This window comes from Alligator mississippiensis, chromosome 5 (assembly GCF_030867095.1).
Source record: "Alligator mississippiensis isolate rAllMis1 chromosome 5, rAllMis1, whole genome shotgun sequence".
In the NCBI taxonomy this organism is placed as follows: domain Eukaryota; kingdom Metazoa; phylum Chordata; order Crocodylia; family Alligatoridae; genus Alligator; species Alligator mississippiensis.
The window spans coordinates 9165311-9192106 of record NC_081828.1 but is presented as its reverse complement, the minus strand read 5'-3'; the positions used below and the strand labels follow the sequence as shown (position 1 = coordinate 9192106).

Here is a 26796-nt window from a genome sequence, read left to right as displayed (position 1 = left end):
AAGTTAAATAATTTGGGGACATTCCAACTGAATGTACACAATGAGGCCAGAAGTAGGAAGTGAATTAATGTTATGTTTGTGAATGTTCAAATGAAGGACATGCTATGACTTAACACCTAGCTGTTTGTAGTGGGGAATGAGAAACAAGAGAAGTGAAATGATGAATTGAGAATGCAAATGTGGGACTGATGTGAGTTATCTACCACAGACCTGAGGAAAGGGGCAGGGTGTAGGGGAGGTAGAGCCCTGCAAAAGAACATCCAGTCCAGCCAAACTGACCTTCCCCCCCTAGCAATCATCAAACCTCCCCAGGAGAACCTGAACATCAAGACATGGTGGGTGAGCGAGAGGGCAGGGCAAAGGACACCCGAGTTTCAATAGAACAGTGGTTCGAGAATTTGTACCCGCTCACAACTTGTTCTTGGCTTCTTGGGTTATTCCAGTTTGCCTGATGTAGGATAACAGGGTCCACATTGCCTTTCTGCAAATCTCAAAGCAGCTCCTCTCTTGGCCTGTTCTAGAGATAGGCACTCAAGCCTCTGGGGGCAGTATCAGTTACTCTAATATCTCCCCATTCCTCTCTGTCAGTTTGTCTGGTCATAGAATCATAGAAAATGAGGGTTGGAAGGGACCTCAGGAGGTCACATCTAGTCCAACCCCCTGCTCAAAGCAGAACCAACTCTGACTAGATCATCAGGATGGTCCGCATCCTGCATTGAGACAGGAGGCATAAAGGCTTACTTCTTTGTTCTTCAGGCACACCTTTGCATAATTATAGGTAAGTATAGTTGCAGAAGCCGTTTGAAAGTGTATACAACACATGAAAAATGCTAACAATTTTATTACCGTATTTTTACCACTTAAAAAAATTACACAACACAAAAGAACTTTCCCTTGTCAACAGTACTGTAACTGGACACGCTTAGAGACAGGGGTCAGTTGTCTCCTTTGCTTGCTTTATAAATAACTATTCTATTCTCTTGGTAACCACGGTGCCTATCAGTGTCCATGGATGCCTCCTAAAAGAGTATTTTGCTGATAAGGTTTTTTTAAAGGTCACTGTCAAAACTGATGAGGCTATAATTATTATTAAGTCTGAAAAAGGTAGATCTGTGGTCTAGTGCTCTCCACCCAGCACTGGCTTTAATCCCGACAATGACTACTAGGTAACTTTGATTAATTATATACCAATTCTGTGTTTCATATCTTCAGTACCTAAAAAGGGGTTGGTAAAGATTTAATATTAGCTCATAAAGATCTTGGAAGATGAAAATATTGTCATGTTCGCCGTTTTCTCCCTAATATTGTTTGATAATTGGTTGGCCTAAGTGTATGCAAATCTCTCTAAACATGAGGCCAAATCATCAGCTGTACTTGAGTGTAGTCCTGGTGAAAACAATGACACTGCTGATTTGCACCACTGCAGAACTGACATTTCAAAGGAGACGCACCTGAGCAGTGTGCAACCTGAGGACCTAAACAAGTAAAACTCATATATCAATAGGACAGTTTGCTGTAGTAAGCACTAGGCTTGATAGCAGTAAGGTGCTACTCAATAGAACCATTAGATAGTAAATGTCTTTCAGCCCCCAAAGCAAAGATCTTGCTTCGCTCCACAGGTACAACCTACTAAGCCAAGAGAATCAGAGGTCTCAGCTTAGCAGAAGAACAATGTTCAATATTAGTGAGGGGAAAACATCCCCATATCTAAAGTTGTTATCACAGTCCAGGTATGAAGCTGATTTCAACTACCCCTTCTCATCCCAGTGGGTTCTTCCCCCCACCCAATACAGAAATCTTCATGATTTCAAATAGCTAGTCAAGACTGAGTTGCTACTCGTTAAGATTAAAGCATTTTAAAATGGCTCCTGTTTTGAAAATGTTAAATGTTTAAAGCATTTAAAAATGGCTCCTGTTTTGAAAACGTTGCATTTTCTACTGTTTCTCTGTACTCCCAGTCCCACCCAACAACACCAGTTGTTGCACAACATTTACAATTATCAACTTAACATGGATTTCAACATTGGCTCAGGCAAGTGGCAATTTTCAAAGGCAAGAATAGTAAACTGAGGACAAAGTGCCCATTTCTGAATAGCTAGACAAAAGACTCTGGCTTTGCAGATGTTCAAGTGTCAGAACCCCAAAGTGACTGGGCCTGGTAGCAGCACCCTCCAAAACAGTGTGCTGCTCTGTGTCACCTGCCTACTGGACCACCCGCAGGATAGGTGCATCCGGGCAGGGCTGTGGGATTAGCCTGCTCCCATGCTGTTTAGCCTGTCCTCAGTGATGTGAGTACACAGCTCCTCTGCTTCTAGTTCATGGGAGCACTCCAGCATGGTGGAGGACTTGCTTCCAGGTACAGTAAGTTTGTGGCCTAGACGCTGGCAAGCTTTTTAGAAACAAAGGGCGCATCTACACATGCATTTTAATGCTCATTAGCCTAGTTTAATGTGCATTGAAGTGTCACTGAAAAACTGTGCTCTTTAGTTAATGTGCATTAAGATGGGCTAATGTGTATTTTCCTAGTACCTCACAATGGAGAGTGTTTATAGACATGCTCCAGGAGGCGGGGGGAGAGGAGTTGCTTTAATAAGCACCAGACGGGTCGTGTGTATCAGCGTCTCTGCGCTGAAAAATGGCAGTGGGGTGCTTTGAACTAAAGCTCGTTGAACAAGCTTTATTTTAAAGTGCCCGGCCGCCATTTTTCAGTGTGGGGACACTGAGACATGTGACTTTGGAGTCTGCTGGAGCACGGTAATTTCCATGTTCCAGCAGACTCAATTAATCGATCCTGCTCCAATGCGCTGGAATTCCAGCACATCGAAGCAGCCTCCCTGCATGTGTATAGAAGCCCAGAGGTACTAGATTTATTGTGCGTTAACAAAATTGCATTAATGCACGTGTAGACACACCCAAAGAATTTTAAAGGTAGCTCTCACAGGTCATGCAGTCTCCTTGAAGGAAATTTAGTCTTGGTACCTCTTTCCCTTCAAGAAGACTTCCCTGCCACCAAAGCAGCAGGTAGAGAAGGTGAGGTCTGTGCTATCTCACTAGGGAGAAACACATCCAGGTAAGTGTGCCTGGGGTTCAAGGAAATCCATTTTGGCCATCCCTTATAACCATGTCGCCAGTACATTAAGTGGTCTCTTCTACTCTGAGTTAGTTTTTAAAATGAAGTTCATGGTCAAAGTCACAGAAGGTGAATTGTAGTTGCTGATAAAATCTCTCTAAGGAAATTCAAGTTGCATTGAGTCTTTCTACCTAGAGGGATCCTAAATGACTGCTTATAATGTCATCAACAATCAATAATTTGAGTAAAGACACAAATAAATGTTTCCTGATTTTCTTTCCTAGGAAGGCACAAATTCAATTTAGTTTATACTTTAAAAGCATAAATTAAATCCTTTTTAACCACCAACTTAAGTTATTGTGTCCCTGTGTTTGCAGGATTAAGTTGTAAGTAGCTTCTGTTAGCCATGATTCCCTTCCCTCTTTTGGAATGAATGTTTGAATAACAGCCCTAATCCTCAATGAAGATGTGATAGACATGCTAGGACTTTTGAAAGTCACAGTTCATCTTTCTTCTTCAGGATGATTTTCCTTACAAGCTCATTGATATACGGTTTTATCTCATCAACAGAGACAGTAAAGTCCCAGGCCTTCACCACTTTCCCCTTAGGATTCACCAAGTACTTCCAGAAGTTCCAGGTTGGTTCCTCTCCTGTGGACTCTGTACGTGAAAAGAAAATACAGTAAAGAAATAAAAACCATATGAGCCTGTTCTTGAAATGACTATCACAATGGGATGACTAGCTTCTCAGAGAAAGGTGGTACAAAGAATTAAAGGATTATTTACTTTGAATGTCAGGAAGGATTTTCTGACACAGAGATGCTAGGCTGGGAATAGTCCCAGGAAAACTAATGGAAGCTCAGTCACTTGGCATGGACAAAACACTAAAAAATGCGCTGGCAGACAGATAGAGCCCAGGAGCATAGGAATAGCTGTAGCAGAATTAACCAATGGTCCATGTATCCTGCATGATGCCCTGATAGTGGCCAGTACCAGATGCTGCAGTAGGAAATAATGACATAGCCCAACTCAGGGGACGTTTCCTTGTAATTCTCATCATTGGTGGCTATTCTTTGAATGTCCTAATGTTTGATAGAGGCAAGAATTCTTGCGGGTGATATCTTTTATTGGACCAACAGGATGGCTGGGATAGATGTATCTGATGGCATAGGCAGGATCTAATGAAGTAAGCCCGCTGCTTACAAAAGCTTATGCTGGGCGTCTCTGGCTCAGCTAGTCCGTGCGCTGAAACTCTGCTCTGCCTTCTGCCTGACTTCAGACTAACATGGCAAACTACCTCTCTCTGGGACAGACATAGACAAACTCAAGTACTGCAGTATCCTTCCTCAGGTCTGATGTCTAATCATCTCCCCAACCCTCCCCACCTCCGGGATTGTAGAATATGAAATGCAGATGTACAGTAATTAATTTTTTAATCAGACTACAGCTTCATGTCTCTCAGTAGGCAATAAGATAGGAATCCAGAGCTAATCAAGCAGCTTTCCATCTGTGACAATGGGTCTTATGATGGGAAAAACACCTGAAATCAGAATGCCAGGTACCACTGAGCACTAAGCACACTCGTGCTAGTGACTTTCATGGTAGTTTACTGCAGTGAATATATTGCTTGCAACAGCAGATTTTCTTTTCAGTGGACCAAGGGGGGAGCAATAGGATTTGCAGTTTGCATGTGGCAAGCCTGTGGCAGCCAACCAGAAATAAAGAAGCATGAGGATGAGCATGGAAGAAACTTCCCTGGCAGGAATGTGAGCTCTGGCAACGGAGGATTGCCTTTAGCAGTCACATAGCGGGGAGAGCAACATTACTGTGAGTCCAGGGGCGAGTGGAGACAAAGTGGTGGTGCTGGGAGAAGGAGGCAGTTCAGTGTGCTAACATGCCAACAATGGTGGGAATTAGATTTGTTTCACCTCCTCAAAACTGTTTTCTCCCTAGTTGCTGAAGACTTTAATTTCAGTTCAGTACTTGAATGGTGCTTGGGGCATTCGCTCAAGGTATGAGAAAGCAGTTCCTAGATAAAGAGCAGCCTGCTGTATTGGAACATTTTGCTAGCTGACTGCTGGAAAACAACCCAAACTCCCACAGCCTCTTGGCTCTGTCCCCACAGATTCTCACTGCAAATCATGGGATGGGTTCTGCACTACAGTTACTCCAAACTCCTGGTGAGGAATGTGGAAGGGATTTTTCCAAGCAGGTGCTTGTACCGCTTTGTCCTTGGGGTAGGTATTGTGGATAATTTGCCTCCTCTCAACCTGCAGCCCTGCTGATGCATCTCATCAGTCCCAAATCTTTACAGGCTCTGCCTTGTCATGACCAGGATCTTTTGGAGGAATGACTGCAAAGTGGAGAGAGGAAAAGCAGGCACTAATTTCCATAGTAGTGGGCACATCTACACATGCATATTTAAGGCACTTGAATCAACTCTGGAGCTTATTGGTAGAGTTGGATCACGATGAGTTATTCCCTTAGGCTTTAAAGTGGCACTAGGATCTGCATATCAGCATCAGAATTTGAGTACACATCACCTACAAGTATTTCATGTAGGCATTTAGTAAATACCCCTAACGATGCAGTTGGGTATCCTAAACTTGAAACTTCTGGATGCCTTGTGTCAGCTCAAAGCCAGTCAGCACCAGGGACTCATGTCTTAGATAAGGCTGCTGCAGATAACACTCACCAATTAGATATTTGAAGGCAGCGTTGGCACCAGCACCACTGACCGCAGTTTTGCTGAACAAAGGGAAGGTGGCTCCATAAGTCTTTCGGGCAAAGTTCTCAATTTCTTTGTCGGTGTCTGGTTCCTGCTGCCCAAACTGATTACATGGGAATGCCAGCACGTTGAAATGATACGGGCCGAGGTCTCTCTGCAGCTGCTGAAGAGCTTTGTAGTGGCTGTCTGTATAGCCACATTCACTCGCAACATTGACAACCAGGGACACCTGAAGCAAAAGAAGTTAAAAACATGCTGTGCCTGTTAATTTGACAACACCTTCTAACAAATAGGTTTAGATTAAAATGATCCTCAGAGGAGTGGTTTCTTTTCTGTCATAGCATTGGCACTAAACTAGACAATCCACATAACAATGTAGATTCACAGATCTTAAGGCTAGAGGAGATCATTAGGATAATTCAGTCTGACCTATATAACATGGGCTATAAGGGTGAAGTTACACATTTTACTTAGACCATAGCAAATCTGTGGACTGTTAAGCAGTGTTAAACCTTAAAGTTTAACTGTGAGTGGTTGCATATTAAGGGTTAATATCGTTTCTTGTCTGCACAGCTCTGACTTGCCACTAAAGGGGTGGTGAGCAGGGGGTGGCTAGAAACCAGCACTCCTCCCCTCTGTTCCTGCTCTGGGTGGTAGGGATTGGGAATGGTACATCCTGGGATGCTGGAGGACTGCAAATTGCTCATTTTAGCTATGTGGAGCAAACTGAAGTTACCCTAAAACAAGCTGAGCAGCATAACCCAGAGTTAACCCTCACCTGAAATGGCATAACTTTGGGATGCTTAGAGGGCACTTAATCACAAGTAAATGAGGTTTAACGTGTAGATGCTGCTTTTTAGTGCCTTCTTACAGTCTAACATGTACCTTTACCCTAAGACTTCATTAGTTCCTGGAATGAGCCCATTGACTTGTAGGTGAGCTAGATCAGAATCGTCAGACAGGCATCCAGATTCAATTAAAAAACTCCAAGTGGTGGAGGAATTACTATAGACCTTGGGAACTTCTTCTAACAGCTCATCATTTTCAGTGTTTATTAAAAATACATGTCTCATTTCCATCTGGAGTTTCTCTGACTTCAGTGTCTGTCATCCAGGAGCTAAGACCTATCTTATTCTACAGTCAACTGCAGTGCTACAAATATTCATTCTGTGGACCAAGCACCAGCATCCCTGCCTTTATCGGGAGATAAATAAATAGACAACATTTTATCTTGCTCCCATTTGTAACAGCAGGATTTTGCTACTGGCTGCACTGGGAGGAAGGTCACATTAAAAGCTGGGCCACTTGAATATAGGTGAAAGCAGGTACAGCTCTACTGAAGTAGGGTCACATATGCTTACACTGACCAGGGCTACCCTTGGTCAAGCCAGTATGAGCCCACTGATGTTGCTGGTGTTGCTAAGAGCAGAAGTTCTCCATATTTTCCCTCCCTAATCTTCTGTACGTGATCTTGGACTTGGGCTGTTTGGTTGCTGCTGTGATTCAATTAGTAATGATTTCCCCAAATGGCCCTAAACTCCAAATTGTATAGGTAAGAAATTCTCACTACAGGAGACCCTCGCCATTCGCAGGGGTACATTCTCGTATCCTCCGCGAATGGCAAAATCCGCGAATAAGGCACTACGTTTATGCATGCCATCTGCATTCATGAACGCAGTGTCCCCTGCGGCTGGGAGGGGACATGGCTGCGCTAGCGGCAGCGAGAGCCCGGCAGCAGCAAGCATGGAGCTCCCAAGGAGCTCCTTTAAGTGTATTTAAGATGCAGGTTCGGCATTCGCAAATATTTCATAGATTTCCTAAATGTCATAGACAATTGGGCTGGAAGGGACCTCAGAGGATCATTGAGTCCAGCCCCTGCCCCATGGGCAGGAAGTCAGCAGGGATCATAGGATCCCAGCAAGATAAGCATCCAAATGTGTCTTGAAAGCATTCAAAGTGGGTGCTTGAACCGCCTCCGGCAGCAGTCTATTCCAAACCTTGGGGGCTCGGACAGTAAAGAAGTTCTTCCTTATGTCCAGCCTGAATCGGTTGTGGCGGAGTTTGTGACAGTTCGATCTTGTCATCCCTTGGGGCGCTTTGGTGAACAGATGTTCCCCCAGATCCTGATGAGCACCCCTGATAAATTTATAGGTGGTCACCAGATCACCCCTGAGCCTGAGTTCTTCCAGGCTGGAGAGCCCCATGGCGCTCAGCCTCTCATCATAAGGTCTGTTTTCCTGACCTGATCATGTGCATGGCTCTCCTCTGCACCGTCTCAAGCTTCTCCACATCCTTTTTGAATTGTGGAGCCCAAAACTGGATGCAGTACTCCAGCTACGGCCTCACCAAGGCCGAGTACAACAGGAGAATGATGTCCCGGGATTTGCTTGAGAAGCATCTATGGATGCAAGCCAGTGTTTTGATTGCTTTACTAGCCACAGCATCACACTGAAGGCTCATGTCTATCTTGTGATCAATCATGACCCCCAAGTCCCTGTCATCTGTAGTGCTAACCAGCGTACCACTGCCCAGCCTATAAGCATGCTGCCGGTTTTTCCTCCCAAGGTGGAGAACCTTGCGTTTTTTGGTGTTGAACACCATCAGGTTCTCGTCCGCCCATTTCCTGAGCCTGTCAAGATCCACCTGGATCACCCTCCTGTCCTCAGGTGTAGATGTTTTACCCCAGAGTTTGGTGTCATCAGCGAACTTGGCCAGTTCACTTCTGACACCAACGTCCACATCATCAATGAAGATGTTAAATAGTATAGGCCCTAGGACATAGCCTTGAGGGACCCCACTGGTCACAGCGCACCAAGACGATTGGCTCCCGTCGACCACCACCCTCTGGGTCCTGCCATGGAGCCAATTCCCCAGCCAGCAGATCATGGAGAGGTCGAGGTCGCAGTTAGCCAGTTTTGCTAAGAGGTGATCATGGGGCACCAGATCGAAGGCTTTTTTAAAGTCAAGATATACAACGTTGATCTCTTCCCTCTTGTCCAGGTGATAGGTCACCTGGTCATAAAAGGAAATGAGATTGGTTAGGCAAGACCTACCCACAACAAACTCATGCTGGGTATCCCTCAGGATATTGCCTTCAGCTAGTCATTTGAAATGACGAATGCTGAACCCACGAATAGCGAGGCTTTCCTGTTGTTGTAATTATACTTTTTTTTTTTTTAAGTTTAATCCTCACAAAATAGCCAGGCAATTTTAAGGTATTCTTATGATTGCATTGCAGTGTGAGTTGCCTCTAATGTTTTCTTCAGAGAGGATTAAAACTGATTTTGACAGCTCCTCCATTACTGTATGAGTTTATCATTAACAATAAGATTCTGCATTCACGCAGAGCTCCGTTTTATTTGCACAGGGCTCTACTTTTCAAAGCACTGTGCAAACATTAATTAACTGAATTCACAACTTAAGAATGTCAGTGCTATTTAACACAAATCTGTTGTAGAAAAGAGGTAGGATAGGAACCAGAACCCTGCCTTGCTTACACCTGCAGTCATAGTGGCAGCATAGACTTTGACACTTCATTCTTAAACTGCAGACAGATCTATTGATCTAAGTCAATCAAAGCATCTACTAAAACCTACATTACTAGCAGAGGCATAACAAGGCAACTGGGCACCTAAGGCACAGGATGCATGGGGGCAGGGGCGACTTCCAGCTGTTGCTGTGTCGCTGGCATGATTGTGCAGCTGCAGGAGCAGCTGTTATTTTTCTGCCTCCCCCAACAAGTTGGCTCCCAGGGCTGCTGCCCCAGTCACCCCAGCCTAGTTATGTTACTGATTACTACAGCCGTAACAACAGCTATTTGTATAGATTTTATAGATGTTAGGGCTGGAAGGGACCTCACGAGATCATCGGGTCCAGCCCCCTGGTGACTGTATATTGTATCTTTCAATCAAGGAGCTCAGAAGGATCATACAAATTAATGTGTCAGTCCCATATAATCTCTGTGAGATAGGTCAGGATTATCATTACCCACTCGAATGGGACCCCTATCCCATTACTGAAGGAGAGAAGGAACCAAGGACCAGCTGGCTGGACAAGCCAATAATGCCAGAGGACCCCGGAATAAAATGGCCATCTGCCCAAGTAATTGATAAGCCTGGGGTGGAAGTAGTGTCAGGTGACGCAGAGAGGGATATATAAGCCCAAGACGTGAAGCAGGCAGGGCAGTGTGGCCTTTCAGACTGCTGGAAGCCGAACTCCAGGGAGGAGAGAGGCCAGGCTGCTTCAGGAAGAAGGACTGCAGACCACAGGAGAGCTGGAAGGAGACCCCTGCACCACTGGGCAGCAGATAAATGTCTGAATCTGTGTTGGAGCATTGCCACGGTTGGGTGTTAACTCAGGGTGGGGAGCTCTTTTTTTTTGGGAACAGATGGTCATATTTTTTCATTGTGTTTAAACAGTGGAGGACCAAGTTGTGGCTGGACGTATGGGGAGGCCAATGGGCCGTGACACACACACGGTGTCGCCCACCCATGTCAGGAGTTTTGCCTGTCAGCAGCCAGAGGTGCAGGCCCCAGAACCCGGAAGCCCCCACACCTATCTCCTTGGCAGCTGGCAGGCTTCGTGGCCTCAGCAGGGGCTAGCAGGCTGCGCCTTCACACACACAGTGTCACCCATGTCACGAGTTCTGCTTGTCCTCAGCTTGAGGCGCAGTTTCCCCCAGACCCCTGCACCTATCTCCTTGAAACTTGGCAGGCTTCACTGCTCCAGCAGGGGCCACCACCCCTGCAGTTTTGACCCTGCTGTGGCTTAACACATACACAAGACATGAGTTTTTTGCTTTCAAGACTTTGAGGTGTAGTTTCCCTGAAACCCCTGCACCTATCTCCTTGAAACGTGGCAGGCTTCATGCCCTCAGAAGGGGCTACCGTTCCTGCAAGTTTCATCCAAAGCAGGCTAGAAATGACAAAGTTATAGGCTGTTTTAAGCTTCCCCATTATATGGGCAAAAACGTCGAAACAGTGATCAGTTGAAACGCAAGTCAAAACAGAACAGTGCTGTTTCGCGCAGCCCTAATACACACTGTGCTATCAATTCCCTGCTGGGCTGGTCAGGATGGGGGGAACCCCTTCCTAATCAGAGCATCCTGCCAGGGCCTGGCCACACCCCGCCTCCGCCCAGCACTGGTTGCTCTAGCACCTCCTGCTTCTAGCCTGAGCCACTGCAGGCATGTGCCTGCACGTCATAGAATCATAGAAGTCGGGTCGGAAGGGACCTTGTAGATCTTCAGGTCCGACCCCCTGCCGGGGCAGGAAGAAAACTGGGCTCAAATGACCCCAGCCAGGTAGGCATCAAGCTGCTTCTTAAAAACTCCCGGGGTAGGAGCCAGCACCACTACCCTTGGAAGTTGGTTCCAGATCCTAGCCGCCCTGACTGTGAAGTAGTTCTTACGGATGTCTAATCTAAACCTACTCTCCAACAACTTGTGGCCGTTATTCCTTGTTATCCCAGGAGGTGCTAGGGGAAACAAGGTCTCCCCCAAACCCTTCTGGTCCCCCCTAGTGAGTTTATAGATGGTCACCAGGTCCCCCCTCAGCCTTCTCTTGTGAAGGCTGAACAGGTTCAGGTCCTGTAGCCTCTCATTGTAGGGTCTGCCCTGCTGTCCCCGGATCAGGCGGGTGGCCCTCCTCTGGACCCTCTCAATGTTGTCCACATCTCTCTTGAAGTGTGGTGCCCAGAACTGGACACAGTACTCCAGCTGCGGCCTGACCAGTGTCGCATAGAGGGGGAGGATCACCTCCTTGGCCCTACTTGAGATGCACCTGTGGATGCACGATAGGGTCCGGTTAGCCCTGCCGACCGTGACCTCGCATTGCTGGCCCATGTTCATCTTGGAGTCAATGATGACTCCAAGATCCCTTTCTGCCTCCGTGCTCTCAAGAAGGGAGTTTCCCATCTTATAAGTGTGCTGCTGGTTACTACTGCCCAAGTGCAGCACCCTGCACTTGTCAGTATTGAAACGCATCCTGTTTTTGTTAGCCCACCCCTGCAACCTATCCAGGTCTTTCTGCAGTCTTTACCTCCCTACTAGCGTGCCCATCTCACCCCAAATTTTGGTATCATCAGCAAATTTGAACAGGTTGCTTTTCACCCCGTCGTCCAAATCGCTGATAAAGAAATTGAACAGCGCGGGCCCAAGGACCAAGCCCTGGGAGACTCCGCTGCCCACTTCCCCCCAGGTCAAATATGACCCGTCCACCACCACCCTCTGAGTACAACCCTTCAGCCAATTTGCAGTCCCTCTGACTGTAGGCATCGATGCCACAGTCGCCTAGTTTTTTAATGAGGATGGGGTGGTCAACAGTGTCAAAGGCCTTGCTGAAGTCCAGAAAGACTACATCCACGGCGACACCTGCATCCAATGCTTTTGTGACCTGATCGTAAAAGGCAATCAGGTTGGTCTGACATGACCTGCCCCTAGTGAAACTGTGCTGGTTGCCCCTGAGCATCATCCCCGATGCCGGCCCATCACAGATGTGCTCCTTGATGATCTTCTCAAAGAGTTTCCCCAGGATTGAGGTAAGACTGACGGGCCTATAGTTGCCCAGGTCCTCCTTCCTCCCTTTTTTAAAGATGGAGACCACATTGGCTATCTTTCAATCATCTGGCACCTGGCCCAAGCACCACAAGCGCTTGTAAAGCCATGCCAAGGGTCCTGCAATAACCCCTGCCAGCTCCCTCAACACCCTGGGGTGGAAAGCATCTGGACCTGCTGATTTGAACACGTCCAGCCCCTCCAGAAGCACTTTAACCCAGTCCTCCTCAACCTTAGGTCTTGAGGCGTTCCCCTCGAGTCCGTCTTGAAACACGGTGGGGGAGTCCCGGTCCCTGCACAAGAAAACGGAGGTGAAGAATTTGTTAAAGAGGTCTGCCTTCTCCTCTGGCGCAACCACCAGATTGCCCAGTGTATCTTGCAGGGGCACCACATTTCCTGGCGCCTTCTTCATCCTCCCTATATATTTGAAAAAGGACTTTTTATTATCTTTGATCTTGGACGCTAGTCCTAGCTCTATGCCCACCTTAGCTTTCCTAACAGCCCCCCTACTGGCCTGAGCAGTGGAGGTATACTCCTCTTTGGAGATAGCCCCCCCGCTTTCACCGGGTGTACGCCGCCTTTTTGGCAACCAGGCATTCCTGGACGTCCTTGGTGAGCCAGGGGGGCTTTTGGGCACTCTTGCCCCCCTTGCTTCTTGATGGGATCGTCACCCCTTGGGCCCTGAGTATCGTCTCCTTAAGGAATGACCACTCATCTTGGGCACTGACTTCCCCTGCCCTCGAGAACCCCAGCGCCTCTCCCACCAATCTCAACTCGTTGAAGTTGGACCTCTTGAAGTCTAGGGCTACCGCCTTGCTGCACGCCCTTGTCAGCCTGTGCTGGATGATGAATTCCAGCAAGCGATGATCGCTATCACCCAGGTGGTCAAGGACCTGGAGCCCCCTTACCAGATCATCGCCTGTGGCCAGGACCAGGTCCAACAGGGCATTTCCTCTGGTGGGACTGTGCACCTCCTGGGTTAAGTGGAGGTCCTGTATCTCGGCCAGGAACCTCCTGGGACGGTCCGATCTGGCTGACTGCTCCTCCCAGCAGATGTCCGGGTAATTTAGATCACCCATGACAACTATATCCCTTGCCTTAAGTGCCTCTACAAACTGGCCCGAAAATTCCCGGTCCAGCTCCTCCCCTTGGTTGGGGGGTCTCTAGTAGACCCCCACCGTTAAATCACTCTCCCCATGACCCCCTTGTATCTTGACCCAGAGCACTTCAGCTTGCCCCTCCTCCGACCCCATTTTGCTGGCAGAGGATGTGTATTGCTCTTTGACATAGAGCGCCACACCCCCTCCCTTCCTTCCTTCTCTATCCTGCCTGTAGAGCCTATAGCCCCTAATGCTCACTGCCCAGTCGTGGGATGAATCCCACCACGTTTCTGTAAGCCCTACTATGTCTGGGTTTGAACTGCCTACTCTGAGGGCGAGTTCCTCCTGTTTGTTCCCCATACTGCGAGCATTGGTATACAGGCATTTAAGGCCTTGCATAGCTGCGCGTGCCATCCCCCAATTAGGAAGACTATCTGGACCCCTGTTTCTTACTTGGGCACATGTCTGGGATGTCTTTACATTTACAAACTGATTTAACCTAGATGGGTTAGACTAACCTGTAAAGAGTGAATCAATTCAGGCTCAGACTTTTTGAATGTCTGTCCCTAGCCTTGAAGTTTGGGTTCCCAGCTGCCCCTGCCTGCATGGCTTGGGCTGGTCTCCATGGAGACCCCAGCTGCACCTGCACGGGAAAGCTTCGGCAGGGGTTGCCAAGGAGACCAGCCCCAGCTGCGCTGGCAGCTCACATGGCAGGGCAGGGCAGGGGGGCTGCTCTGGAGCCCCTGGGAACTTGGGATGGGGGCAGCTTGCTCTAGGGCCAGGGCAGAGCTGCAACCTGTAGCTTGCATGCTCCAAGCAGGGGATCGTGGCTCTGCCCTGGCTCCTTGCAGTGGTGACAGCCTGGTCTGCAGCAGGGGCAGAACCGTGATCCCCTGCCTGAGTGCCCCTGCCCAGAGTGTGCAGGCTACAGATCGTGGCTCTGCCCTGGCTCCGGAGCAAGCTGCCCACATCCCAAGTTCCCAGCGGCTCCAGAGCAGCCCCCTGCCCTGGTATGCCAGCACCACTCAGGCTGTGGCTGGGGTCTCCATGGAGACCAGCCCAAGCCATAAGGCCAGGGGCTGCTGGGAAATGGAGTCTGGCTGCTGGCTGCATCAGCCACTTTGTGCCCCCATGTTTTATGCCTAACTTCAGTTTGGAAAAAAAACAAGATGGGGGACTGAGACTGAGATCAACTGTTAGAGGCTCCACAGTCAACCAGTTGATCACGATCTACCGGTTAGTGGCTACTGCTATAGAGCAATTCCTCATGGCTTGATATCTGGAGTGTCAACTAGAAAATAAACGTGCTTTTGCTGCTTCTACAGGAATTTTTTTTTTCCATGTTGGCTTGTCCTGCTGGTTGGTTACTTTTCTTTTTTGTTAAAAAGGTTTAACAAGAAGCTTGGAGCATTTGTATAGGCCAGATGCTTGGAACTGGATGGCTTGGGGTACTTGTAATGGAATACAGATCTAGGTGCCACCAGGTTGACAGTTCAAATGGTGCCAATACTGGGAGAAACCTACACGGCGACTATCAGAAATGAGTTGGCAGTCTCAGTCCCACTCTGAACAAATGGATATCTATAATGCCATCACTGCTGGCAGCTTCAGCAGAGATGCTGTGGAGTGCAAAAGAAATGTCATCCTTATTCCCAATGTGGAGGGAAGACAGATATTGGGTGGGTGGATCTGAGAGAAGCATGCATTACTGCTCTTCCTGCTCTCCCAGCTTGTTGTGGGAATGAGCAGAGGGGTTCAGGGCTGTCAACGCAGCACTTTTCCTAAGTGCTAAAATGCACACACATAGCATTTTTTCATTCCTGTAATATCAGATAAAATATAATCTGTAAAATCCATGGAGGAAATTATGATGGGCTGAAAGTCCATGAACTGCATCAGAACTTGGGTTATCTGAATGGAAAATATCAATTGCAAAATGTATAACACAGGGTAACTGTCTTGGCTTTTTGGACATTCACAGTTGCCAGCACACCGGGTATCACGATCATCCAGAACTTTTTGCAGCATCCCTGAACTACAGTAACATCAGTAGCTAGTAATTTAAGGTCTAGGGTCCAAGATGGGTATTCCTAATTCCACCTAGTAGAGTGTGGTGGGGTAGAGTCCATGCACATTATGGCTCTTGGCTTTAAAGCTTCTGTGTAGTTTTACTTGCTTTTAAGGAAAAAAGAGCAAGTCTTTAAGGGTGAAGATGATTTAATCCTCTTTAGTTGCATACACAGCATGTCTACACGTTGCTGTGCAGTGACATTGCTATGGCACCGTGCTTTAGTACTTCCAGGCTTGCTTTATGTAGTATAAAAAAACAAAAGGCACAAAACTAATTTTTAAGTGTTTCTATCCTGCATTACATATGATGAGACTAGTGGACGTGTTTGAGATGTTTTAAAGCTGTTTACAAATAAGCCATTCACATTCATTGTCTCAATAAGATGGTGCACTTAAGACTTTTTAAAGCTTTTAACTGTTTTAATTAAACCCAGTCTTCCGTTAGATTTCCTCTTTTCCTATCTGCTTGTGGTAGGTTGAATGAGAGTCAAGTTTGCCATCTAGCGTACAATGCCTATAGTTCACCCTTGACTTTTTTTCAACATTGTTTTCCTCCTACTGAGCCATGCATTGGCCTCTGCGTTGATACTAGGCTTTCTTTCCTTTTTTCATAGAAAATCCAAGCATTTTAATAGTGAACTCACCACTCAATATTGCAAACATATTAAACACTGGTGTACATCATGCATATATTATATGGCTCCCTGGTGAAAAGGTCACTGAGAGGATTATGAATTCACTAATGGAGGAGGATGAATCCACTCAGACTAGCAAGTTGAACTTGTAACTCAGGCAGTAGTGGAGTTTTCTGTTTTTAAACCCGTAAGTCTGGGGTTCAGTCCAGCTGATCGCCTGTTTAGGGATGCCATTTTACCTTGGTTTGCAAAATCATAATGCAGAACGCTATATGTTGTAGATCTGCATTAACCTTACATCAAATGCATACATGTAACACTGAATTGTCCAATTGCTGACAGCTCTAATTTATGTAAAGTGCCTTCTATAAGTATAGAGGCATTTTTGTATAATGCCTTTTTTAAAATGCTTTATTAACATTACTTCACTAGGGCTCAGCATGGCATATCTACCTATCATAAAACTAGGTTAATGCAGTTAGGCCTCGATGTGTAAACTGAGGCTAAAGTACAGCACAGACTGGAGCAGTGGAAACGTGGGGATGAGATCCTGAAAGTGGTGACTTCCACATACATGCTATCACCCTTCGAAACACGTCCTTGCTGCTGCTTCTGAGAGGAGGGAGCACAGAGACTGACACCACTTTTAAAACAAAACATGAGCTTTCTTCAGTTACTTAAGATTAAACTATTCTTATCTGCATTTTGGTATCTTTTTTTTTTTCTGAGCACTCATCACTGCACCTCATACTGAACGTATTTAATGTAGATGGACTATACAACGTTGCTGTTATCCTTGATTCAGTCTAGGTGAACGGCCCTCATATGGAGTAGACTGGAACACCTGGCACTTAAATCTTGTCTGATCCACTCACAGCACTTTTGTCTCAATTAGTCCTACCTCTCCCTCCTGTAAATGGGTGCACTGCTGTCTTGGTCTGCATGGAGCGTCAAACCTACTCATGCCCGAGATGTGCCAGGGTTTGGTGCCTGCCTGCAACCTTCGGAGACTGTAATCCCTAATGCTCCTGCAAGGCAGGTGAGCGCTCCTTCAACTCGCGTGGGAAGAACTCTTTTTGGAGCAAGTGGGTGCTGAGTTCCCTCTCCGGGGGTACATTCAACACAGTCTAATGATTAAATAATTATTCACCTTTAAGAGAATGTGTGTGGATAGGACACTTGAGCATCCAGCAGAGTGGATTTGATTTTTAACTCGCTGATTTAAATCGGCTAACAGGAAACCTTTATTTAAATAACTGACTTTGCTCTTTTGCTTTCGTACTTTCTCATTATTTAGCTAAAGACATTTTTCATCCCATTAGATGATACAACCATGTTGATGTGTCAGTTAATATAGTCTTAGCTCCAAGTGTGGTGCTTTCTGCTAACTGCAGATAACTTTATCTTTCTACAATTACATTGTTTAACAATTTATTCTTGTACTTAACTTTTATTGTTTTAAAAATGGGGGATGCTATGTCTTATTACTAAATTGATTGTTTTTTCACTTGTGATTAGTGTCAAGTTCAATTTTTTTGAAAGAAGATTGGAATTCAATTAAATGGCTGTCTTCATTAAACAAAAGCACTTGAAATGGGAGAAGTAGGCTGTCCTGCCCTGAGTGATCGCCTGATGATGAGGTGGAAACAGGTACATCTTTTTCATTCCTTCTATCCTACAATTTTATTAGGTTTTCCATGGTACCTCTGTACGGCAAGAAGCCTCCTTAAAGGGATCATGGGATCGGCTACACCGTGAAGAGGCCCTGACACCACACAACTGCAGTAAAACTGCAAACACCGAGCTGGAAAAAAAGCCTGAGAGTTGGGGACAACCCCCCAGGGAGATGAAGTCCCTCAGGGAGTTTCTCAAACCACTCACCCAAAGAGGAACTTCCTAGTTCTTCCTCCCTTCCACATGGTAGGCAACTCCTGGCCTGAGCTAGGGAAGCTGAACGGCCCTCTTATAGAGCAGACTGGATCACCTGGCATTTGAATCTTGTCTGATCCACTCACCGCATTTTGTCTCAATTAGTCCTGCCTCTCCCTCCTGTAAATGGGTGCTTTGCTGTCAACAGTAGGGAGCCCTATTTTAAGGTAAGTGTGTAGGTGCTTCGATCAACTTTATACTTAGGCCACATTCATCCAAATCAGCAAATGAGGCTGGGCCTGGTTCTTTTAGTTAGTTAGTTAGTTAGTTAGTTTTACTCTTTTCCCTTATGATCCATCAGCTTGCAAGCAGCTGGCTTGCCACCTCTACTGGCCAGGGTGGAAAAATGACCCAGGTATGTCACAATGCTGAGGAGTGGAGCATGTAAGACCGTTCTGAAGCAAGTAGGATATGTGCGCAGCTCATCCTGCTGTGTCCTGCATCCACAAGGTACGATCTTTCTCTTGACATCAAGACTACATATCTTGCTCTGGCTCAACCCTGAATTGTCCTTCTACAGCGATCAGTAGGTGAAAGGTGCAGCCTGTTACCTATCAGACTAGATGGTGGTGATGATCCACCATACACCTATTAAATGAGAGGGAATACACCATTGTGATCCTCTGGTGAAGGCAAGAGTGTGCCCAGATGGTGGTAATGATCCATGCACCTGGGCTGTTGACTAGATGGTGGTGATGATCCATCATAGACCTATTAAATGGGGAGGAATACACCGTTGTGATCCCACAGTGAAGGCAAGAGTATGCCCAGATGGTGGTAATGATCCACACACCTGGGCTGTTGCCTAGATGGTGGTGATGATCCATCCTACACCTATTAAATGGGGGGGAATACACTGTTGTGATCCCCCAGTGAAGGCAAGTGTGTACCTAGATGGTGGTAATGATCCACACACCTGGGCTGTTGCCTAGATGGTGGTGATGATCCATCCTACACCTATTAAATGAGAGGGAATACACCATTGTGATCCTCTGGTGAAGGCAAGAGTGTGCCTAGATGGTGGTAATGATCCATGCACCTGGGCTGTTGCCTAGATGGTGGTGATGATCCACCATACACCTATTAAATGGGGGGGAATACACTGTTGTGATCCCCCAGTGAAGGCAAGTGTGTACCTAGATGGTGGTAATGATCCACACACCTGGGCTGTTGCCTAGATGGTGGTGATGATCCATCATACACCTATTAAATGGGGGGGAATACACCATTGTGATCCTCTGGTGAAGGCAAGAGTGTGCCTAGATGGTGGTAATGATCCATGCACCTGGGCTGTTGCCTAGATGGTGGTGATGATCCATCATACACGTATTAAATGGGGGGGAATACACCGTGGTGATCCCCCCTGAAGGCAAGAGTGTGCCGGAGGGACTCCGCCTCTCCGGAGCTGAACCTGCAGGCCACGAATTAAACTCAAGCAGGTTCACAGCCTGCTTTCTCCCCCTCCCTGCAGGGAGAATCCGCTCCCACGTGCCCCTCGGCTGCCAAGTTCAGCTGGGCAAGGACTTCCAGCATGGCAAGCGGGGGACCTCCCCTGGCCCTCGGCCTGGTGCAAAGCGCGCAGGGCCGGGAGAGCGCGAGCGCCACGTTGCAGGACTGGGAAAGCCGAAGTGTAAAAGCGAGTGTCTGCTCCTCCTCGTCCCTGGCTCGGCTCGGCTCGGCTCGGCTCTGCCCCGCACCGCCCGGCTCGCGCCCTCCCTCCCTCCCTCCAGCTGCGCTCGCGGAGGAGCCCCCCTCCCCCCCCGAGCCCGCAGGGCTCCTGCCCCGCACACTTTGCAGCGGGGGGCGGGCAGCCGCGCGTGCCACGTCTGCAGGGCGCCGCCTGCACAAGAACCAGCCTTGCACACGCACGGGTTAGCTGGCAAACGCTTTATTCGCAGCAGGGGGGCTGCAGACGAGGTGCATGCAATCCCCCCTCCCCTTCTGCATGCAAAGAGGGGCTGGTTAGTGCAGTAAGAGCCGCAGGTGATCTCCCTGCAGGACTTACCGAGCCTCTGTATTTCTCCAAGGAAACTAGCTTGCCCCTGATGTTGACCACTTTAAAGGTATAAAAATCCACTTCTTTCTGCTGAGAGGCGGAGAGGGCCAAGAGCAGCAGGGCCACCGCGGCCAGGAGCATGGCTAGGGAGAGGAGGGCAGCTCTGGGCAAGGCAGGGGCAAGCCTGTGCTCCACACTGCCCTCCGGATCTAGCATGCTGCAAGGCAGGAGCTGCACAGCCCCCTCTCATCAGAGCACAGCGCTGCCGCAAAGAAAGGACTGTAGCAAAAGGATTTGCAGCAGTTGATCTCTTCTCTGCAAAGGAAGATCTCTTCCTTGCAGGAGTTGATCTCTTCCCTGGTGGCATCTGGGTTTCATGCAGCCCCCCTGACCGCGCGTGGCCTGGAGGCATCGCAGTACTCCATCCTCAGGGAGTGTTTCTTGGTGGCAGTGCACATGTAGGTCAGGGGTAGGCACACCTGGCACGGGTGCCAGAGCAAAAGCATTTTGCTTGGTCTCGGGGCAGACGGCAGGAAAGGGGCTGAGGCTACGTTGGTGCAACAAGGATCGGGCCTCTTGTGGCTTCCCCGCCGTCTGCCACGCCAGCAACTTGCTAGTCGAGGTTGTGGGTGTTTTTGGTGCTCTGCCCAAAACTGTTACAGACCCCTGATGTAGATCGATGCAAGCGCTGGTCTCATCAGCTCGACTGATTTCGTGGCAGTATCCTTGAAGATGCTGGGTACCCGAGATAAATGCAAGCACTGGTCTCATCAGCTCGACTGATTTCGTGGCAGTATCCTCCTCCTTGAAGATGCTGGGTGCCCTAGATAAATGCAAGCGCTGGTCTCATCAGCTCGACTGATTTCGTGGCAGTATCCTCCTTGAAGATGCTGGGTGCCCTAGATAAATGCAAGCGCTGGTCTCATCAGCTCAACTGATTTCGTGGCAGTATCCTCCTCCTTGAAGATGCTGGGTGCCCTAGATAAATGCAAGCGCTGGTCTCATCAGCTCAACTGATTTCGTGGCAGTATCCTCCTTGAAGATGCTGGGTGCCCTAGATAAATGCAAGCGCTGGTCTCATCAGCTCGACTGATTGCATGGCAGTGTCCTCCTCCTCGAAGATGCTGGGTCCCCACCTGTGTAGTTCTGCCTGCGCCTGTGTTCTAGGAAAAGAAGGCATTTGGGCCCTTTTTTTTACTGTTGACCTTCTAAATGTGTATTTTTAATATACTTACTATTTGTTGGAGCAGCTAACCTGCTATATACCAAAGGGTGTTGCAAGCTTGATCTTGATCTTTAGGGAGAACTGTGCAGGCCGGGAGCGGTCTGAGGCCCTCGGGGGTTTGTTTTTTCGCGCGGCGGGCTGTGGCCAGCAGCCCGCCCGGACACGCTGGGTCAGGGAAGGCAGGCGGTACGCTAGAATTAGGCACGGACGCTTAGTGGTTGATTTAAGATTATTTTACTTACACCGAAGATGGTCGCGGTGCAGGCAGGAAAACTTGCTTGAGTTGCGGTTACAGGCAGAAAAGAAGAGAGGCGGACTAGAGTTCCTTCTCGTGAACCTTCTAGCCCAATCCGGTTGAGAGCTCTAAACCGCGAGCCCATCGTGTCAACCGAAGAAAGCACTCGAAGCAAAGAGCTGTGAATACACTCACACGAAGTTTGCTAGGCTCCGTGGAACTTGCGCGCAGGGAAGGGTACGTCGAGGGATCAGGCGGCGACGGGGAGAGGCGAGAGGCTGATCAGACCCCTATAGCCTTCTTGATATACACGCTGGGTCCGATAGGCTCCGCAGCACTTAGAGATCTTCACGAGATGGGAAGTTCTCCTCCTCCAGATGGTTGTGGAGTCCTCCCTTGCGGGGTTCTCCTTGGAGTTCTCCAACTTGGGTGGAAACCGCTCAAGCCTCTTATACGGCTAGCAAGCCAATCGCTAGCCGCCACGTGGGAATAATTTAGAACTGGCCAATAGTGGGACACAAATTTGAATACGAATGGCGGGAACTCCTTGCACCGTGCATTTCTCTGTTGCAGCCTAGAAATGCACCCTGCAAAGAAAGCTACGAGTGGCGGGAAATAATTTAGCAGTGCCGAAGCGCACACAAACAAAAATCACACCCTTGGGTTGTGACATCCCCCCCTTGCTGAAGGCACAGCTGAATTATGCTGTACGCTCGTCACTCGAGTGATTAAGAGCTCTTACCACGAGTTGTTGAACTAAACGAATAAACATAAAATTTGCTAACATAAGAAGTTCGTCCTCTAGGGATCGAATCAAATAATAACCAGCACAAATACATATGCACATGATCAGATTCATAACAAAGAACTGCACGATCAGGGCTTCAGTGGGCGTCATGGCGAAGTCGCGTGTCAGGCCCTCACTTTTCCGATGATGTTATCCTTCTTGGGGCTTCTCTTCACCACGCACTCTGAATTCCGGATCTGTAAACAGAACTCTCAAAAAATAAGTTAACATATAACAAAATATTTACAAAATTTCCATGGAACTACACTATCATTTCTAAAACATATAATACAGGTGTTTGCTACTTTGAACTACCCTCTCTTGCACACTCAACTAGATGAAATCATCGAGGAGCCATCATCTAATTCTTCTAGGTAATGAAAACCTAACTCATAGGCCAGTTGCCATTGGCCTGCATCCCCTAAAATCCGAAGTTGCCGCTTATTGAGTCCAGAACGCTGTAGGAGAAATCCAAACATGTATCGCTCCTCTGGTGTTCTCTGTGGCAATGATGGAAGGTCGGATTCGCGGTGTCTTGTGCCTTGAATCTCGGTCGGGTGTCGACGTTCCCGATCACTAGATAATCTTGGCTCCATCAGGATACGCAGTCATGACAACTGACGAAGGAGGTTACTCACGGGTTGGTTCACCATTGGATTGAGCAGAATCCGGAGGACAGCGATGTTCTTTCACCCATAAACCTCAAGACAACTATCTATGCTGTGAACGGTCACTGGAACGGTTCCAGGGTCTCGTAGATGACGGTGAGGCCATGGTCTTATTCGCTGGAGTGATGTCAGTCCCAGCGCACATGCTCTGGGGTTCCAGGCACAGTACGAGACTCCGATAATTGCTAGCATGAGATGTTCTGCGCCGGTATGTTCTGGCCGTCCGTCATGCCATGCGTGGGCTTTTTGACCGATCAGTCCTGCAACAAGCGCTGGCAGTGGAATAGGCCAGTGAACGTTAACTGCTACCATGTAGATGTCAGTGACATGTCCTCTACTCCATGAAGCTTGTCTGACCAAGAAGCTTGCTTCTCCTGGTCCAGCAGGTCGGACCCAAGTTCCACGACCAAACGTCCCAACCACACAGCTAGGGTTTCTTCAGGTTGGATTCTTGATTCTCTGCACAAATCCTGTAGTTCAGTTCTGGTGCGAGCATAGTAGGCAGTAGCAACTCGGTTAGTTGTTGTTACAGGCTGAACTACTGCTGCGGGAGTCACTGCTGCTGTTGTTGCTTCAGGCAGGAGGGGCGGATGCACTCCTCCGCTCGATTCTCCCTTCCGTCGGCATGAAGGCGTGGTCGCCAAAAGCGACGCTGCGTCGGTGAGTGGGGTCGCCAAAAGCGACGCTGCGTCGGTGAGTGGGGTCGCCGGAAACGACGCTGCGTCGGTGGGCGGAGTTGCTGACCGAACTCTCGCGGGTTCCTCCGAAGCTCCACCCTTCTCTTCTGGTTCTTCCACGTGGTCTCCCTCTTGCTAGGCACCATCTTGTCGTGGCGTTTCAGGATTTTCTTTCGCAGCCGCTTCTTTGACCGCTCGAACGGCCATACGCAGCTGGGCTTTCAAACTTAAATTCTTCTGCATTAGATCAGTTACAGTGCGAAAAGTTGCAGTTAGCACTCCCCCCTTGTCGTGTTGTGGGGCCACCCTCTCATCCGCGGCGCGTTCCTCCGTCTCCAGATCTTCGCGGAGCTCGGATGGAAGCTCGCAACCCCTTAATCTAGACGCCAGCATAAAGGGGGCAAACCGGTCGATCGGCACCGGTTCTTCACTTTCCTGAGCACATCTTAGGCAACGGGCACACTCCCGGGTGAGGGTCGGGTTCACTGAGCCCGCCGGGTTGACTCTGGCGAGGGACACAGTGTTGAGGGGCCTGAACAGGACCCACTCATCACCCATTATACACCCGAATGCCGCGGGGTGCAGATACACTTCCCTCTCTCTCAGGGCTCCGTCTTCGGAAGCTCCCTCTTCTCCCTTCAGCGAAAGGCGTCCGCTGATAAACCTTTCACCCGTTCCGCCCACCTGGTGGTAAGCGATATGCACCTCCAGTTCCATAAAGCTTTCTACTTGGCGTTTTCTACTGCGCCAAGGACAGTTCTTAACTAATTCTAGCTCCAGCGTGCCTTCCCCTGATCCCATCCTCGTCGCCATGTGCGGGCTGGGAGCAGTCCGAGGCCCTCGGGGGTTTGTTTTTTCGCGCGGCGGGCTGTGGCCAGCAGCTCGGACATGCCGGGTCGGGGAATGCAGGCTGGCAGGCTAGAATTAGGCACGGACGCTTAGTGGTTGATTTAAGATTATTTTACTTACACCAAAGATGGTCGCGGTGCAGGCAGGAAAACTTGCTTGAGTTGCGGTTACAGGCAGAAAAGAAGAGAGGCGGACTAGAGTTCCTTCTCGTGAACCTTCTAGCCCAATCCGGTTGAGAGCTCTAAACCGCGAGCCCGTCGTGTCAACCGAAGAAAGCACTCGAAGCAAAGAGCTCTGGATACACTCACACGAAGTTTGCTAGGCTCCGTGGAACTTGCGCGCAGGGAAGGGTACGTCAAGGGATCAGGCGGCGACGGGGAGAGGCGAGAGGCTGATCAGACCCCTATAGCCTTCTTGATATACACGCTGGGTCCAATAGGCTCCGCAGCACTTAGAGATCTTCACGAGATGGGAAGTTCTCCTCCTCCAGATGGTTGTGGAGTCCTCCCTTGCGGGGTTCTCCTTGGAGTTCTCCAACTTGGGTGGAAATCGCTCAAGCCTCTTATACGGCTAGCAAGCCAATCGCTAGCCGCCACGTGGGAATAATTTAGAACTGGCCAATAGTGGGACACAAATTTGAATACGAATGGCGGGAACTCCTTGCACCGTGCATTTCTCTGTTGCAACCTAGAAATGCACTCTGCAAAGAAAGCTACGAGTGGCGGGAAATAATTTCACAGTGCCAAAGCACGCACAAACAAAAATCACACTGTTCTAGGAAAAGAAGGCATTTGGGCCCTTTTTTTTTACTGTTGACCTTCTAAATGTGTATTTTTAATATACTTACTAGATGTTGGAGCAGCTAACCTGCTATATACCAAAGGGTGTTGGAAGCTTGATCTTGATCTTTAGGGAGAACTAATATAGAAGTACTCGGGATGAAACGCTAGCTGCTGCCCCCATTCATAAATGATTATTGTGGGGTAAAGCATCCTTCTTAGGCCTTTTTGAGTTTTCTTTGGGTTACAGGCCAGCTGCTCTAGGGTGAGGTTTAATGGCCATGCCATTTGTCCAGACCATATGGTTTGGTGGTTTTAAAGGTAAAAACTTTGGGGCTCCATCACAGTTGGAAATGGGCCCTGTGGGTTAGCTAGGTAGTTTGGCATAAGCGCTTGAGACACAGGTATAGTTGCTTTGGATCTAGGGCAGTCGTGTCTTACTTGAATGTCCTGAATGAGGGAGTTGCCCACGTGCCAGTTGTTTGAGGAAACAGGACTGGGTACATTTTGTAAAGAAAGAAATGACACTAGAGCTGTGGTTTTCAACCTGTGGTCTGGGGGTCCGCAGACTATGTCTAAGGGGTCTGTGAAACATGACTGTGGTCTGCCAAATGTGTGAATACCCACACTTACAATTCAAAGGGGTCCGCACCTCCATTCATATTTTTTTAGGGGTCCACAAATGAAAAAAGTTTGAAAGCCACTGCACTAGAGAATACTTGACTCCTTGTCACCTATTTTTGCTGCAAATGGGGGAACAACAGGCCATGCCATGAACTCTGCTACCCCTTGGCAAAGGGGAAACCACATGCAGCATTTAATAGTGAGTGCTGTAGTTGCCTGTGTACAGAGTATTGAAAATGGATCCCTTGGACAGGAAGTGAAACTTTTTGTAATCCAGCAATGTGTTGTCTTCACTTTTGGGTGCAGGTTTGTCAAGGGGAAGGGTCATCATTAAATAAGTAAGATACCATATTTTACGGTGTATAAGTCGACCCCATATTTCCGCACCAAAACATTTGGATTTTTTTAGATCTGGTGTAAGTTGACCCCGCCTTACTGGTGGGGTGGCAGGAAGGTAGCTGGGTGCGTTGGCCATGGGAGAAGGCAGCGGGGACAGTGTGCAAGGTGCTGGAAGCCCAGGCGGGCTTGTGGGAGAGGCGGTGTGCTGGTGGGCTCTGGGGAAGTTGGATTGTGCCCCTGGGAGCTTGGGCAGCACACGGCCTGTTGGCAGCCTGCTTGGCCAATCCTGGGGATTGGCGCCGCCACCATGGAGGGAAGGACTGGCCCCCTTGCAGCTCGCCTCTGGCCATGGGATGGGCGGGCAGGCTCTGCCGAAAGCAGGATCAGGCCCCTCGCTGCTTCTGCCTTCAGCAGGCTCTTGCAGCTGTCAGGACGTCTGGGACTGCCCAAGAAGGGACTGGCTTGTCCCATGGGCAGCTCAGGGTGTTGGGCAGGGGCAGTGGGGGAGGCTAGGGGTGTCAGGCAGGGGCAG

General features: G+C 48.5%; 1 protein-coding gene across 1 annotated transcript; it reads right to left on the bottom strand.

The window, feature by feature from the left end:
* Positions 1 to 823: 823 nt before the first annotated feature.
* Positions 824 to 20346, bottom strand: GPX7 (glutathione peroxidase 7). Its single transcript, XM_006265504.3, has 3 exons — positions 20091 to 20346; positions 5766 to 6027; positions 824 to 3730 (listed from the first exon to the last, which is right to left on the bottom strand). Exons 1-3 carry the CDS (start codon positions 20295 to 20297, stop codon positions 3567 to 3569), a joined length of 633 nt encoding a protein of 210 aa, XP_006265566.1. The 5' UTR covers positions 20298 to 20346; the 3' UTR covers positions 824 to 3566.
* Between the last annotated feature and the right edge of the window lie 6450 nt (positions 20347 to 26796).

Coding starts and splice junctions, on each gene's coding strand:
- GPX7 (XM_006265504.3), bottom strand. CDS start 20,297: ATGCTAGATCCGGAGGGCAGTGTGGAGCACAGGCTTGCCCCTGCCTTG. Junction 6,028..20,090: donor TGGAGAAATACAGAGGCTCG/GTAAGTCCTGCA, acceptor CTTTTGCTTCAG/GTGTCCCTGGTTGTCAATGT. Junction 3,731..5,765: donor TGCCTTCAAATATCTAATTG/GTGAGTGTTATC, acceptor TTTCACGTACAG/AGTCCACAGGAGAGGAACCA.